Source organism: Rana temporaria, chromosome 2 (assembly GCF_905171775.1).
Source record: "Rana temporaria chromosome 2, aRanTem1.1, whole genome shotgun sequence".
NCBI classification, from domain to species: Eukaryota; Metazoa; Chordata; class Amphibia; order Anura; family Ranidae; genus Rana; species Rana temporaria.
The window spans coordinates 509,619,116-509,634,708 of NC_053490.1; the positions used below are offsets into that span (position 1 = coordinate 509,619,116).

At 43.7% G+C, this 15,593-nt stretch overlaps 1 protein-coding gene across 2 annotated transcripts in view; it reads right to left on the reverse strand.

Moving 5' to 3' along the window:
• Positions 1-3,087: 3,087 nt before the first annotated feature.
• The window catches only part of LOC120927944 (phosphatidylinositol glycan anchor biosynthesis class P), a 68,132-nt gene continuing 55,626 nt past the window's right edge, over positions 3,088-15,593 (reverse strand). For both annotated transcript variants that reach the window (XM_040338964.1, XM_040338965.1), the window contains 2 exons: positions 14,653-14,771; positions 3,088-3,744 (listed from right to left, as the gene is read on the reverse strand). In XM_040338964.1, coding sequence (XP_040194898.1) covers positions 3,605-3,744; positions 14,653-14,771 — 259 coding nt within the window. In that variant the 3' untranslated portion in view covers positions 3,088-3,604. The remainder of the gene's footprint in view (positions 3,745-14,652; positions 14,772-15,593) is intronic.

The following is a 15,593-nucleotide window of genomic DNA, read 5'->3' on the forward strand; positions in this document are numbered from 1 at the left end:
TGCATCCCTTTAGGCCTCGTACACACGATGGGACCGTTTTCATCGGACATGTCCGCTGGCGGATTTTGGTCTGATGGCTGTACACACCATCAGACCAAATTTCCCGCGGACAGCGAACGCGGTGACGTGGCCGCGCAGTCGACGCGGCGATGTGCGCGACCCTGGAAGGTCAATGCTTCCACACATGCGTCGAAACATTTGTCCGCTGGAAACCCGTCCGATCCGCCGGAAAATTGTCCGGTCGGCCGTACAGACGACCGAACATGTCCGCGGAAACTGGTCTGCAGACCAGTTTCAGCAGACATGTTCGGTCGTCTGTACGAGGCCTTAGACGTGATTTCCTATTGGGAGTATCTCACCAAAAATTTCATTTTTGTTGCAGGGGATGCCAAAAATCTGACTTGTATCTTAGTGTAGACTTCAGGGAAAATTAGTGAGCCAATCATACAAGCCGGAAATTATGTTACTGGGGGGTGGTCAGCACAATGTACAGTGGCTCCAGATTGAAAGGAAACCTAATTTTTAATAACATTCAATTGCAATATGACTTGTGTTGCAATTGTATACACTATATTATTATTTGTTATATGCTATTATTTTTCCTAATGAAAGCAGAGTTACCCTTTAACCACTTATCGACCAGCCACCACAGTTATACTGCAGCAGGTCGGTTCTATTGCGCGTATCGCCGTAGGTGTGTGTCGCTCCATGCAATAGATACAGTGGTGGGCGCGTGGCCACGATGTCCGCTGGCCACCCACGATCGCTCCACAGAAAGCCAGAATAGGGATTGTTCAATGTAAATAAACAGATCCCCATTCTGTCAGGGAGTACAGAGTGATTGTCTGTGCATTTTGAACTGCACTACAACTGCATAGACAAACCAAAATCAGGGTAATCCTATGGGCATAGTGCATCATTGCAGTGCAGTTCAGCGCAGTTAAAAAAAAAGTAGAGCATGCTGCGTTTTTTTACACCGCAAATGCAGGGAATGGGCTACAAACACCCTTCAACGCACCACACACCTTTAGGCTGGAATCACACTTGTGCAGTGCGAATTTCAGCTCTCTTATCTCTGCAGAGAGATAAGAGAACTGTTCAGCAGATCATCTCCGTTTTAGCTGCGAATTTGGAGACCTGGGAGAGGGGAGGGGGAAGTGTATTGAGGTGAATGTGAGAAATCCTGAAGAGAAATGAACACATTTGTGAATCAGATGTGTGCCCATAGAAGATAATGGGCCTGAATTCGCACCTGAGCCGTACACGTTTTTTCGGCAAAGCGCAGTGCGAATGCATCGCACATATGTGAACCAGCCTCATGGAAATCAATGTATTTTATAATGTTATGCGAATTGGATGCTGTTTAAGCCGCAACAAATTCGCATAGGTGTGAACCCGGCCTAAAGCTAAGAAATCAAAAAACGCATTCAACGTGCGTCCAGCACTTCAAATGCATGTAAACATGCACAGATATGTGCAGTTTCTGGTGTGTATGGGCCCTTAACCACTTGCCGACCAGCCGCCGCAGTTCTACGGCGGCAGGTCGGCGCCCCTGCGCGAGAGCCCGTAGCTCTGCATCGGCTCTCGAAGCGGCCCGGCGGGCGCGATTGCCGCCGAGCACATGCGATTGCTCGTTACAGGGCGAGGATCGCGAGCTGTGTGTGTAAACACACAGCTCCCAGTCCTGTGAGGGGAGAAATGCCTGACCGTCTGTTCATACAATGTATGAACAGCGATCAGTGATTTCCCCTAGTGAGGCCACCCCCCCTACAGTTAGAACACACCCAGGGAACATACTTAACCCCTTCCCCGCCCCCTAGTGTTAACCCCTTCCCTGCCAGTGGCATTTTTATAGTAATCAATGCATTTTTATAGCACTGATCGCTATAAAAATGCCAATGGTCCCAAAAATGTGTCAAAAGTGTCCGAAGTGTCCGCCATAATGTCGCAATACCGAAAAAAACGCTGATCGCCGCCATTACTAGTAAAAAAAAAATATTTATATAAATGCCATAAAACTATCCCCTATTTTCTAAACCCTATAACTTTTGCGCAAACCAATCAATAAACGTTTATTGCGATTTTTCTTTTACGAAAAATATGTAGAAGAATAAGTTTTGGCCTAAACTGAGGAAAACATTTTTTTTTTTATATATTTTTGGGGGATATTTATTACAGCAAAAAGTAAAAAATATTCATTTTTTTCAAAATTGCCGCAGAGGTGATCAAATACCACCAAAAGAAAGCTCTATTTGTGGGAAAAAAAAATTGTTTGGGAGCCATGTCGCACGACCGCGCAATTGTCAGTTAAAGCGACGCAGTGCCGAATCGCAAAACGTGCTCTGGTCTTTGACCAGCAATATGGTCCGGGGGTTAAGTGGTTAAAGAAAAGGTGAAAAAGTTTTTCTTTATATCTATGCACACATGTTTAGCCTTTCATTTCTATTTTAAATGGAATAGGTTGTTTTATAAGATGAGGGTTTACATACACTTTAACCACTTAAGACCCGGACCAATATGCAGATTAAGGACCTTGCCCCTTTTTGCGATTCGCCACTGCGTCGCTTTAACTGACAATTGCGCGGTCGTGCAACGTGGCTCCCAAACAAAATTGGCGTCCTTTTTTTTTCCCACAAATAGAGCTTTCTTTTGATGGCATTTGATCACCTCTGCCGGTTTTATTTTTTGCGCTATAAACAAAAATAGAGCGACAATTAAAAAAAAAATGAAATATTTTTTACTTTTTGCTATAAAAAATATCCCCAAAAAAGACGTACAGGACGTGAGCGCGAGAGTAGCCGAGCCTGCCCGACTATACACGAGTGTACTGCGCTTGGTATATGCCGGCGCAGTATTTAAACTCGGCGCGGGAAAGTGGGAAACGAGCAGGGACGCCGAACCCGACGAAGAGGACACCCGAAGCCGCAGACGGACGCCGGACCCAACGAGGCCGCCGATGGACGCCGCGCAAGACACCAAACTGCAAGTACAAAAATATTTTTTCCACAGGAATTTCGGGGCAACTTTAGGGGTGCGCGCTATACGCGGGAGCGCGCTATACCCCAATAAATACGGTAATAGCATGAATTTAAATGAATATAAATTAATTGTCGGCCATTATTGCCACCTTTAGTGCAAGAAAAGCTCAAGAAAAATGCATCCCTTTAAATTCTATGTATGCCTGCACACTGGTCCATTGCACTCCCGTTGTGGCGTTATAAATTCTGCTGGCTGCATTTTTGATCAGTTAAAAAAAAACTGCACCATAAACGCACCTCCCTGTTGAAATGCATTGAAAATGCAACAAGAATGTATCAATATTGTACCTGTGTTACGTATTTGATGCAGTTTTTGAGTCACATGACCTATGAAAAACACACAATAAGCATAGTAAATTCAGGTCAAAGTCGCGGTAAAGTCACGTGCATTTTCGTTGCCATTATCGCCACCATTTTCTCTTATCGGAAAAATGCCAATAACACAATTTTTGGCTTCTGAAATTTCAGTGCATTTCTTGAAATAAGAAATAAACATTACATCTGGTTTTCAGAATTAGCTGACCTATGTGAAGAAAAAAAAAGCCATAAACTCTAGAAGGACAGGTCTACGACAGGCGGGTGCTTGCATTATGTCTACAGTGTGGAAGGAAAAACATCCTATTAACTTCGCTGAGCGGAATGTCTCGAAGGGCCGGAATGGCATCGTCTTGACTCTCTTTGCTCTGCTGCTTTTTGGCATACGAGTCTATGGTATGAAGAAAAAAAAAAAAAAGTTAAAGCGATACGAAACATACATTGTTTAATTTACATTACCCCTTCCCTTTCTGTATATGGATGATGGCACTGCAATTATTTTAATAAAATACGGTACCTTTTTCCTAATTGATACACAGCTGTAACATGACCCAGATCTTTCCCAGCCTGTCTGCAAGGAAACATAAGCAGGAGGAGCTTCTAGTCCTCTGCTGCTGGTCACATGTTATAAAAAAAAAAAAACAGTAAAAAACCCATCCTATCAATAAACAGTTTTAAATTGTCACACAGATATATAATTGAAATTAAATCATTATTATTTTGTGGAAATAACATGCTGTGGGCAGATTTCCGTCAGTCACAGGCTGCGTCACACCCCTTCAGCCTGTGTCTTAGAATCAGGGCTATGTATGAATGAGTAGGAATCGTGGCGCTGCCTAAGTATATACCTGTATCTGTGTGGGCCTGTTGCTGGTCCACCCAGAACAGAATCAAATGTGAAGTAGCCCAATATTCTCCGTTGGGCTAAATGGATACTATGCTGATATAGTTCCAAAACTTCACAGGAACTGAAGAGCAACCACTCTGAGGCTGTCAGCTACACTTAAAGTGCTCTATGGGTAAATCCTGATGCTAGACGCCTGCAGAGGTGTAAAGACGGTAAGTTACTAGACACTGAGACGCCTTAGGTATCAGGGTGCACCTGAGTTTGAACAAGAGGTGCTGTCTCTATCTAATAACAGTACCAGATGTGAGGTTCCTAAATATAAGCGAATGCTTTATATGGGGAACATTAATATGAGACGGATATCATGTATAGATATATGTCGCTGAACGATGTGTCAGGTTGTAAATAGATATATACCAAAGACCATCAATATTGTGTACATCACATTAAATATCAGCAAAATATGTAAAAATTGCACAAATCCCAGTGTCACCAATCCAGCCTGTGGTCAGGTCGGGCAATTATGCTCAATATTGTCCGTAACTCTAGAATGTGAAAGAAAGAAATTGATGGTGTATAACAGTCTATAGGTATCACATAAATAGTCCATACACGCCCATAAATCATTAAGCATGGGAAATGCAGAAATCCTGGTAGTGCATTTGGAGACCGATAGCAGAGTATAGATGTGGTAAAGGGGGTGCTCCTATGACACACTACGGCGTGATCCCGGTGCTCCCCTCAGGATTCCCCACTCACCAGATAGAAGTCCCCTCTTGGGGTGGCGTGCATTTATTGTGGGGTCCTGTTTCCGTTGCTCCGCTCCTATCCTTCCTCCAAAGAGAGATGTCAGGCTCCCGATATTCCCAAAACTCTGCTTCCTTGTTTCCTCAAAAGAAAAATCCAAGAACTCCAATGGTATGATAAAGTATGGGATCACGTGGTATAATAAAAGTAGTGGTATTTATTGGTTGATAAAAATAAAATAGATATATATATTTATAACCTGCTGTAAATCTGGCTACTGCAGCAATGTAATAATACCAGTAACCACGCTACTCCAATGGTGGAGTGTGCGGATGAGAGAAAAAAAAAATCAAATTTAAAAGTCCATGGTGTATGGCAGATAAAACCAAAAAAAATATATATAGAAAACCAAAAAAACAATCATCAAAAGGTCCGTGGTCTACAGCGGGCAGCGATACAGGCTTTAGATGAGCAGCGTGTATCAGCACTGGCTTGTCTGTAAGCCCAACGTGTGCTGCCTAGGTGTTTGGCGTGCGCTCCAACCAAACCACCAGCCGTAACCCGGAAGTGCCGTGACCCGGAAGTAACGTAACACGTGACGTAGCGTAGCCTGACGTACGTTTCGAAATCTGGTTCGTCTTCTGAGGCTTGTCGTTGTAACGTCAGTTCTTGGTATTTATGGGAGTCGCCGCGCCGCAGCGTACCACCCACCCACTTGGGGCTCAGCCAATGCTCTTACCCCATTAGCACACAACAGCCAATAGTTGGGCAAGGATGAACGGGGATGAATGAACCCTGGGGCTTATTAAATATCCGCGGCTCGGCGTATCCCATTTAAATACTTACAAAAGGAACTGTGCACAGTCTAATAAATCTATGCCATATAAATTGACAAGGTGCAACTGGTGACATTTAGTATATGGGGAGAAGTTACTATCAAGATGTTTGTAAGATTGTTGGAACAATTCCAACCAATGAGATGTTGTTATATGCATACAGCATATACAGAGACGTCTATAAAGGGGTCATAGGAGAAATGCCTGAGGGCACGGTTTGGATATGCTCCAATGCCTAGTCTAAAGATAGATACTGTCCATGGGTGTGTGACGGAGATCCCGTACATTAATAATAGTGAAAAGTAGAGATGCACCAAAGGCGCATATCAGTGCGATCATAGTGTGAATCTACAGTGAATATATAAATGAATGGACATATAAAAGCGTCCTATATAGTGATATCGTGGATTCAATATGTTACATGTCTTAGTGGTAGTAGTACACGTGATTGCGAGTCATAAAAGTAGTGTTAGATGAAATAGTGTACTGTTTCTATGTCCTCAACTAGAAGGGCAATTATCCTGTGTTAATAAGACCAACATATAACACGTACGGACATGAAGCACTTAGTGTTCAAATACTAGGTGTTGATACCACACCTGGATGCCAAAAGTAATAAGTAAGTAACTCTATACAAGAGTAAGTGCTAATAAAATAAACAATATTATGTGTGAATAAGACTACAGCCTATTAAGGCGTAAACGTGGATGTTAGGCTGGGTATCCCAGCAATAATATCTGTAAAGGATCTACAGATAGTGAGTAAGAGTAGTAGGTGAATGATCATTAAACTGAATAAGCAATGTGAAAGATTACTGTATACGTAGTAAATATGAGTGTCCCCAAGGGACAGCAAGGAGATAAGAGGAGGGGGGGGGGGGGAAAAATTAGGGGTTAGCTAGAAAGCAATTGAGATCTATGTCAACATTGAGGCCATGTGGCACCAATGTCCCCAGTCGATAAATCCAGCTCGTTTCGTTTTGTGAAACGGCTATTTCTTTGTTCCCTCCCCTCCAATTATCTTTAATGCTGTCTATGCCATAGAATATGAGGCCTGATGGGTCCTTCTGATGAAACTCCTCAAAGTGCCGATACAGGTGGTGTTTGGAGGACCCTTTCCTAATGAGGTTAATGTGCTCTCTTATCCTAATTCGTAGTTCCCTGGTGGTTCTGCCTATGTACTGCATATGGCAAGGGCACTCAATAGCATACGTAACATGGGTAGTGTTACATGTGATAAGATTTCGTATCTTGTACACTTTCTGGTCATTCCTTGATCTGAATTCAATTTTTCTCCGGGGTTGGGGTTTGCTAACTTTACACGCTAGGCACCTCTGACATTTGAAAAACCCTTTAAGATCTGGGCATATTTCAACTTGTTTTGGAGGGTTGATGACATTGTGTACCAAATGGTGTCTCAGGGTCGGGGCCTTCCTGTAAATGAATGAGGGCTTATTGGGAAGAATTTTGGTTAGTATACAGTCTTCCTTCAGGATAGGCCAATATTTTTTAAGGATGTTTTCAAACTCCTTGTACTGGGAATTAAAGCCTGTAATGAAAGGACAGTTGTTCCGGCTTTGGTCTGTTACTGTTTTCTGCTTAAGAAGGTCTTTACGGTCTTTCTGTGAGACTTCAGTTTGTAATTTTTCCAGGCTTTCAGAGTTATACCCCTTCTCTTTGAATCTGCCCACAACATTTTGGGCTTGTCTTGCATAATCCTCATTAGAGTCGCAGTTCCTTCTGAGCCTAAGCAGTTGTCCTTTAGGGATATTGGCCTTCCATTTTGGATGGTGGCAGCTGTTAATAGGAATATACCCATTCCTGTCGGTCTCTTTAAAAAATGTTCTGGTATGTAATGCTGTGCCACTCTTATAGATTTCTAGGTCTAGGTATTCGATTTTCTCGGTACTAAACTTCCCAGTAAACTTAAGGTGAAACCTATTGTTGTTAAGATTGCCTAGAAATTCTTGTAAGGCCTCTACTGTTCCGTCCCAGAGGATGAGGAGGTCATCGATATAACGACGGTACATCATGATTTCTTGATGATTCCCGTTGTAGATGTATTCATCCTCCCATACGTTCATCATGAGGTTCGCAACGCTGGGGGCATACCGTGCCCCCATTGCCACCCCCTTGGTTTGAACGTAATACTCATTAGCATACCAAAAGTGGTTACACTCCATCGCAAGTTTCAGCCCTTCCAGTATATATTGTATCTGTTCTTGTCTGTATGTGGTCTTTTCATACAGAGCTGTGGCCACCCCCAAGATGCCATCTTCCTGCTCAATACTGGTGTACAGGGAGCTAACATCTATGGTGACTAACACCAGGTTGTCCACTCCCTCTACTTCTCTAAGTTCTTGTATCAATTGGAGGCTATCTCTAAGGTACGATTTTCCTTGTTTGACCAACGGTTGCAGGAAGGTGTCTAGGTACTCTCCTAGTCGTGAAAAGATAGAGTTGATACCACTGATGATTGGCCTCCCAGGTGGTTTTGTCATGTTTTTGTGAACCTTTGGAGTGTAATATATGACCGGCGTCTTTGTAGAGTTGGAGATGAGGTATTCTGCCTCTTTTCCGCTGAGTATTCCTATATCTTTTCCCTTTCCAACATATTTTTCAAGCTTCCTCTGATATTTGTGTTTGGGGTTACCTTTTAGTTTTAGGTACGTATTGGGTACTGAAAGAAGATTCCTCATTTCTTCCTCATAGTCACTGAGGCTTAGAATAACCAGGCCCCCTCCCTTATCCGCCGGGCGGATGACCACTTCATGCTTGTTCCCGATATCTTTAATTATTTTCCATGTGCTTTTGCTCTTTCTATTAATCTTTCTCTCCAATTTTCTGAGATCATTTTCCACCATTTTTTTAAAAGCAATCACACATTGATTCCCTGGATTAGTGGGGTTAAAAATGGAATTGTTTTTTAGACCCGTTTGTTTATACCGTGAGTCATTTGTCACATTTTCCTCTTTGTTGTTGGCAAAGAATTTCTTTAGGTTGATTTTCCTTAAAAATTTCTGAAAATCAATATAGACCTCGAATTGGTCCAGGGGCTTGTCTGGGGCATATTTTAACCCAAGGTCTAAGATTTTTATTTCCTCTGTGGTAAGGGCTACCCCGCTTAGGTTAAAAATACCCCTACCTAATGGTGTCTTGGCCTTTTGTTTCTTCCCTCCCCTACACCCTCTGGACCGCTTTCTCTTTGTGGATGTCTCTGTGGTAATCCTCCTGGTTGTGCCATCTGTCTGTTGTCCCATGTTGGGTCCCGTTGATCCATTCGTGGTTCTCGATGGTCGTCCTCTCTGCGGGTATTTCCACGGGTAGCCCCTCGGTTGCCATTCCCCCTCCAGCCTGGATTGTTGTTCATTGGTCTTCCTTGCCCTCGGCCTGGAGGTCTGTTTCGGGGCCCTCCCCTGCGAAAATCCCTACTTTCTCTCCCTCTCGTGTAAGGTGAGGCTCCCCTACCTCTCTGCTGTTGCCCACTGTGACGAGTACCTATTGGAGGGTATCTAGATGTATCCTCATACTCATCAGAGTACTCATCAGAAAGTGATGAGTGTCTGTAATGTGTACTTGGTGTCCGTCTTCTATTGCCCGGGCTCCTATTGTCCTGGTATCTCACTTTTCTGCGTGGTCTTTGTTGATGCCATCCCTGGTTAGCCGTCACCTGGTTTCTATCTCCCGGTATGTTCATCGGTAGTAAGGTGTTAGCGCCGGGGGTAGGTGAGTCCTCTGGATTGTGGGAGGTTGGGTCCATATCACTAGCTTCCATCAGGGTTTCATCCAGGTCCTCATTAGGGTCTTCCATGGATGCCTGCCATTTGTATACCCTAAGGTCCTTATAGTCGATCACGTCCCTTTTGTATTTTTTCTGTTTCTTTGCCTGTATGTCTCCATCATATTTCTTAATAATATCTTGGAGTTCTACCATCTTATCTTTATAGTCCTGTTGAGTTGCATAAGGTGTCAGTAAGTTCTTAATTTCAACAATGCTGGATTCAATGATTTTAAGTTTGAACCGTCTTCTACTACTGATCTTGTGTAGTAATTCATTTTCACATTTGTTGAAAAAAGAGTACCATTCTTCCATAAGCTCTGCATCCTCGATATTGTCGTTTGGGTGTATGTCCCACCTTAATCGTCTCGGGGTGATTTTTTCTTTAATATACATCTCCAATGAGGCAATATCCCACCACACTCGGAGCTGTTTCTCCATCGTGTGTCTGAGGGATTTCATCAACCCCTGCATATCCTGTCTGTTGGTGATGTCTTCCTGGCTAAAAATCCCCCCTACATCTATCTTTCTGTTGCTCATATAACCAAAGACATCCATAGCTGCACGGAGGGGTTCTCACCCTAGGGTGAGTAAATAGAAAATATAGAACAAAACCTGCGCTAGGATGTCAGAAGTCTGAGGCTGCTGCCTTCCTAAAGAAACTATCCCCTCGGGGACAAGATAGATATGTATGAATGAGTAGGAATCGTGGCGCTGCCTAAGTATATACCTGTATCTGTGTGGGCCTGTTGCTGGTCCACCCAGAACAGAATCAAATGTGAAGTAGCCCAATATTCTCCGTTGGGCTAAATGGATACTATGCTGATATAGTTCCAAAACTTCACAGGAACTGAAGAGCAACCACTCTGAGGCTGTCAGCTACACTTAAAGTGCTCTATGGGTAAATCCTGATGCTAGACGCCTGCAGAGGTGTAAAGACGGTAAGTTACTAGACACTGAGACGCCTTAGGTATCAGGGTGCACCTGAGTTTGAACAAGAGGTGCTGTCTCTATCTAATAACAGTACCAGATGTGAGGTTCCTAAATATAAGCGAATGCTTTATATGGGGAACATTAATATGAGACGGATATCATGTATAGATATATGTCGCTGAACGATGTGTCAGGTTGTAAATAGATATATACCAAAGACCATCAATATTGTGTACATCACATTAAATATCAGCAAAATATGTAAAAATTGCACAAATCCCAGTGTCACCAATCCAGCCTGTGGTCAGGTCGGGCAATTATGCTCAATATTGTCCGTAACTCTAGAATGTGAAAGAAAGAAATTGATGGTGTATAACAGTCTATAGGTATCACATAAATAGTCCATACACGCCCATAAATCATTAAGCATGGGAAATGCAGAAATCCTGGTAGTGCATTTGGAGACCGATAGCAGAGTATAGATGTGGTAAAGGGGGTGCTCCTATGACACACTACGGCGTGATCCCGGTGCTCCCCTCAGGATTCCCCACTCACCAGATAGAAGTCCCCTCTTGGGGTGGCGTGCATTTATTGTGGGGTCCTGTTTCCGTTGCTCCGCTCCTATCCTTCCTCCAAAGAGAGATGTCAGGCTCCCGATATTCCCAAAACTCTGCTTCCTTGTTTCCTCAAAAGAAAAATCCAAGAACTCCAATGGTATGATAAAGTATGGGATCACGTGGTATAATAAAAGTAGTGGTATTTATTGGTTGATAAAAATAAAATAGATATATATATTTATAACCTGCTGTAAATCTGGCTACTGCAGCAATGTAATAATACCAGTAACCACGCTACTCCAATGGTGGAGTGTGCGGATGAGAGAAAAAAAAATCAAATTTAAAAGTCCATGGTGTATGGCAGATAAAAACAAAAAAAATATATAGAAAACCAAAAAAACAATCATCAAAAGGTCCGTGGTCTACAGCGGGCAGCGATACAGGCTTTAGATGAGCAGCGTGTATCAGCACTGGCTTGTCTGTAAGCCCAACGTGTGCTGCCTAGGTGTTTGGCGTGCGCTCCAACCAAACCACCAGCCGTAACCCGGAAGTGCCGTGACCCGGAAGTAACGTAACACGTGACGTAGCGTAGCCTGACGTACGTTTCGAAATCTGGTTCGTCTTCTGAGGCTTGTCGTTGTAACGTCAGTTCTTGGTATTTATGGGAGTCGCCGCGCCGCAGCGTACCACCCACCCACTTGGGGCTCAGCCAATGCTCTTACCCCATTAGCACACAACAGCCAATAGTTGGGCAAGGATGAACGGGGATGAATGAACCCTGGGGCTTATTAAATATCCGCGGCTCGGCGTATCCCATTTAAATACTTACAAAAGGAACTGTGCACAGTCTAATAAATCTATGCCATATAAATTGACAAGGTGCAACTAGTGACATTTAGTATATGGGGAGAAGTTACTATCAAGATGTTTGTAAGATTGTTGGAACAATTCCAACCAATGAGATGTTGTTATATGCATACAGCATATACAGAGACGTCTATAAAGGGGTCATAGGAGAAATGCCTGAGGGCATCCTTGCCCAACTATTGGCTGTTGTGTGCTAATGGGGTAAGAGCATTGGCTGAGCCCCAAGTGGGTGGGTGGTACGCTGCGGCGCGGCGACTCCCATAAATACCAAGAACTGACGTTACAACGACAAGCCTCAGAAGACGAACCAGATTTCGAAACGTACGTCAGGCTACGCTACGTCACGTGTTACGTTACTTCCGGGTCACGGCACTTCCGGGTTACGGCTGGTGGTTTGGTTGGAGCGCACGCCAAACACCTAGGCAGCACACGTTGGGCTTACAGACAAGCCAGTGCTGATACACGCTGCTCATCTAAAGCCTGTATCGCTGCCCGCTGTAGACCACGGACCTTTTGATGATTGTTTTTTTGGTTTTCTATATATTTTTTTTGTTTTTATCTGCCATACACCATGGACTTTTAAATTTGATTTTTTTTTTCTCTCATCCGCACACTCCACCATTGGAGTAGCGTGGTTACTGGTATTATTACATTGCTGCAGTAGCCAGATTTACAGCAGGTTATAAATATATATATCTATTTTATTTTTATCAACCAATAAATACCACTACTTTTATTATACCACGTGATCCCATACTTTATCATACCATTGGAGTTCTTGGATTTTTCTTTTGAGGAAACAAGGAAGCAGAGTTTTGGGAATATCGGGAGCCTGACATCTCTCTTTGGAGGAAGGATAGGAGCGGAGCAACGGAAACAGGACCCCACAATAAATGCACGCCACCCCAAGAGGGGACTTCTATCTGGTGAGTGGGGAATCCTGAGGGGAGCACCGGGATCACGCCGTAGTGTGTCATAGGAGCACCCCCTTTACCACATCTATACTCTGCTATCGGTCTCCAAATGCACTACCAGGATTTCTGCATTTCCCATGCTTAATGATTTATGGGCGTGTATGGACTATTTATGTGATACCTATAGACTGTTATACACCATCAATTTCTTTCTTTCACATTCTAGAGTTACGGACAATATTGAGCATAATTGCCCGACCTGACCACAGGCTGGATTGGTGACACTGGGATTTGTGCAATTTTTACATATTTTGCTGATATTTAATGTGATGTACACAATATTGATGGTCTTTGGTATATATCTATTTACAACCTGACACATCGTTCAGCGACATATATCTATACATGATATCCGTCTCATATTAATGTTCCCCATATAAAGCATTCGCTTATATTTAGGAACCTCACATCTGGTACTGTTATTAGATAGAGACAGCACCTCTTGTTCAAACTCAGGTGCACCCTGATACCTAAGGCGTCTCAGTGTCTAGTAACTTACCGTCTTTACACCTCTGCAGGCGTCTAGCATCAGGATTTACCCATAGAGCACTTTAAGTGTAGCTGACAGCCTCAGAGTGGTTGCTCTTCAGTTCCTGTGAAGTTTTGGAACTATATCAGCATAGTATCCATTTAGCCCAACGGAGAATATTGGGCTACTTCACATTTGATTCTGTTCTGGGTGGACCAGCAACAGGCCCACACAGATACAGGTATATACTTAGGCAGCGCCACGATTCCTACTCATTCATACATATCTATCTTGTCCCCGAGGGGATAGTTTCTTTAGGAAGGCAGCAGCCTCAGACTTCTGACATCCTAGCGCAGGTTTTGTTCTATATTTAGAATCAGGGCTGCTGCAAGGATTTTTGACACCTTAGGCAAAACCTCTTTTTGCTGTCCCCCTCCCATTGGCTCTGGCTCTGATTTTTGCGGCGCCTCTCAGCCTATTTCTTCAGCCGTGGTCGGCAGGCTCTCACCTGCGCCTCTGGACTCGGCCTGAAGATAAATAGTGGTTAAAAATGTTTTAGTGGTTACCAGTTTAGCATTACAGAGGACATCTAGTGCTATAATTATTGCTCTCGCTCTAACGATCACAGCGATACCTCACAGGTGTGGTATGAACACCATTTACATTTGCGGGCAAATAGGGTGCCAGTAAACGGGAAGCGACGTAGGTTACTAAATCCGAGACCCGATAAAAGCCGACTCTGGCTTAGTTCGAGTCTCCGGCTGGTCACTCGGCCCCCATGGTGGGACAGGAGAGCCTGGGTGGGGCGGTGGAAGGCGGCAGGGGGCTCATTGCTTGTGAGAACAATCGAGTGGCTGCTTAGCCGCATTGGTTGGTAACACAAGAAAGCCGACCGTCGGATACAACCACTTGAAGCAGAATGACGTACAGGTACGTGATTTTGTGGTTAAAAACACAGAAAATTTCGCACCAAACATCTGTCCTCCTGAGAATGTCCTTTAAACATCACCAAAAAATTCTGTAGACCCTTCATTTATTTCCCCAGTTTTCCATGTTAATGTACACAGTGCGCATGCACATTTCCTACCTGCAAACATCACTTTTTTAGTTAACACACTTGGCTTCATTTGTATTTTTTTTTTTTCAAAAGAACAACCTTTTTCATTGGACTCGAATACTGATGTCTATGGAAAAATATTCACAGATCGGTGTCTATGGGTGGCCCCACAGAAACATAATACAGAGCCACCAATTACTTTGAGCCTGAGTGATGCTGAGTGCAGACATATTACCTGTGATGGTCTCTATGGAATCTAGGGGAGCCGTACTCATCAAATTCACACCAAACAAAAAGACATAGGCAATGCATAGAAGCACCAAGAGGTACACAGGAATAGCCACAGCCCAATACCTTAAAGAAAAAAATTAAAAAGACATAGTCATTAATAAAATTTTATTAATAAAAAGCACATAAAAATTACCGTATATACTTGAATATAAGCCGAGGCCCTAATTTTACCAGAAAAAAATGGGAAAATGTATTAAATAGAGTATAAGCCTAGTATGAAAATGCAGCAGCTACTGTAAGCGAAAAAGAGGGCCAACAATGCCCATTTGCAGCTTCACTGTGCCCATTTGCAACCTTACTGTGCCCATTCTCACTGTGCCCATTGCAGCCTTACTGTGCCTATTCTGACTGTGCCCATTGCAGCCTTACTGTGCCCATTGCAGCCTTACTGTGCCTATTCTCACTGTGCCCATTGTAGACTTACTGTCCCCGTTCTCACTGTGCCCATTTTAGCTTTATTGTGCCCATTCTCACTGTGCCCGTTGCAGCCTCAGTGTACCTGTATTTTTGACAGGCTGCAGGCATCCATTTTTCAAAAGTCGCGGCTTCCTCCTGGTCCCGTTCATTCCGTGATAGTCAGTGTACCTGTCGGGTCGCAGGCATCCATTTTTCAAAAGTCGCGGCTTCCTCCTGGTCCATGATAAACATTTGACACTGTGTTCCGCTACTGCCTATTACGGAGGTCCTCTTATCCTCGGACTCAGTTTCCCAGCAGACACTGTGTTCAGTGTTCCGCCAATCACGGACCTTCTTTCATCCTCGGACAGGAGGACGTCATGATAGGCGGAACACTGAACACAGTGTCTGTTGGGAAAGTCCGAGGATGAGAGGACCTCGGTGATAGGCGGTAGCGAAACAAAGTGTCAAACGCCTATCACGGACCAG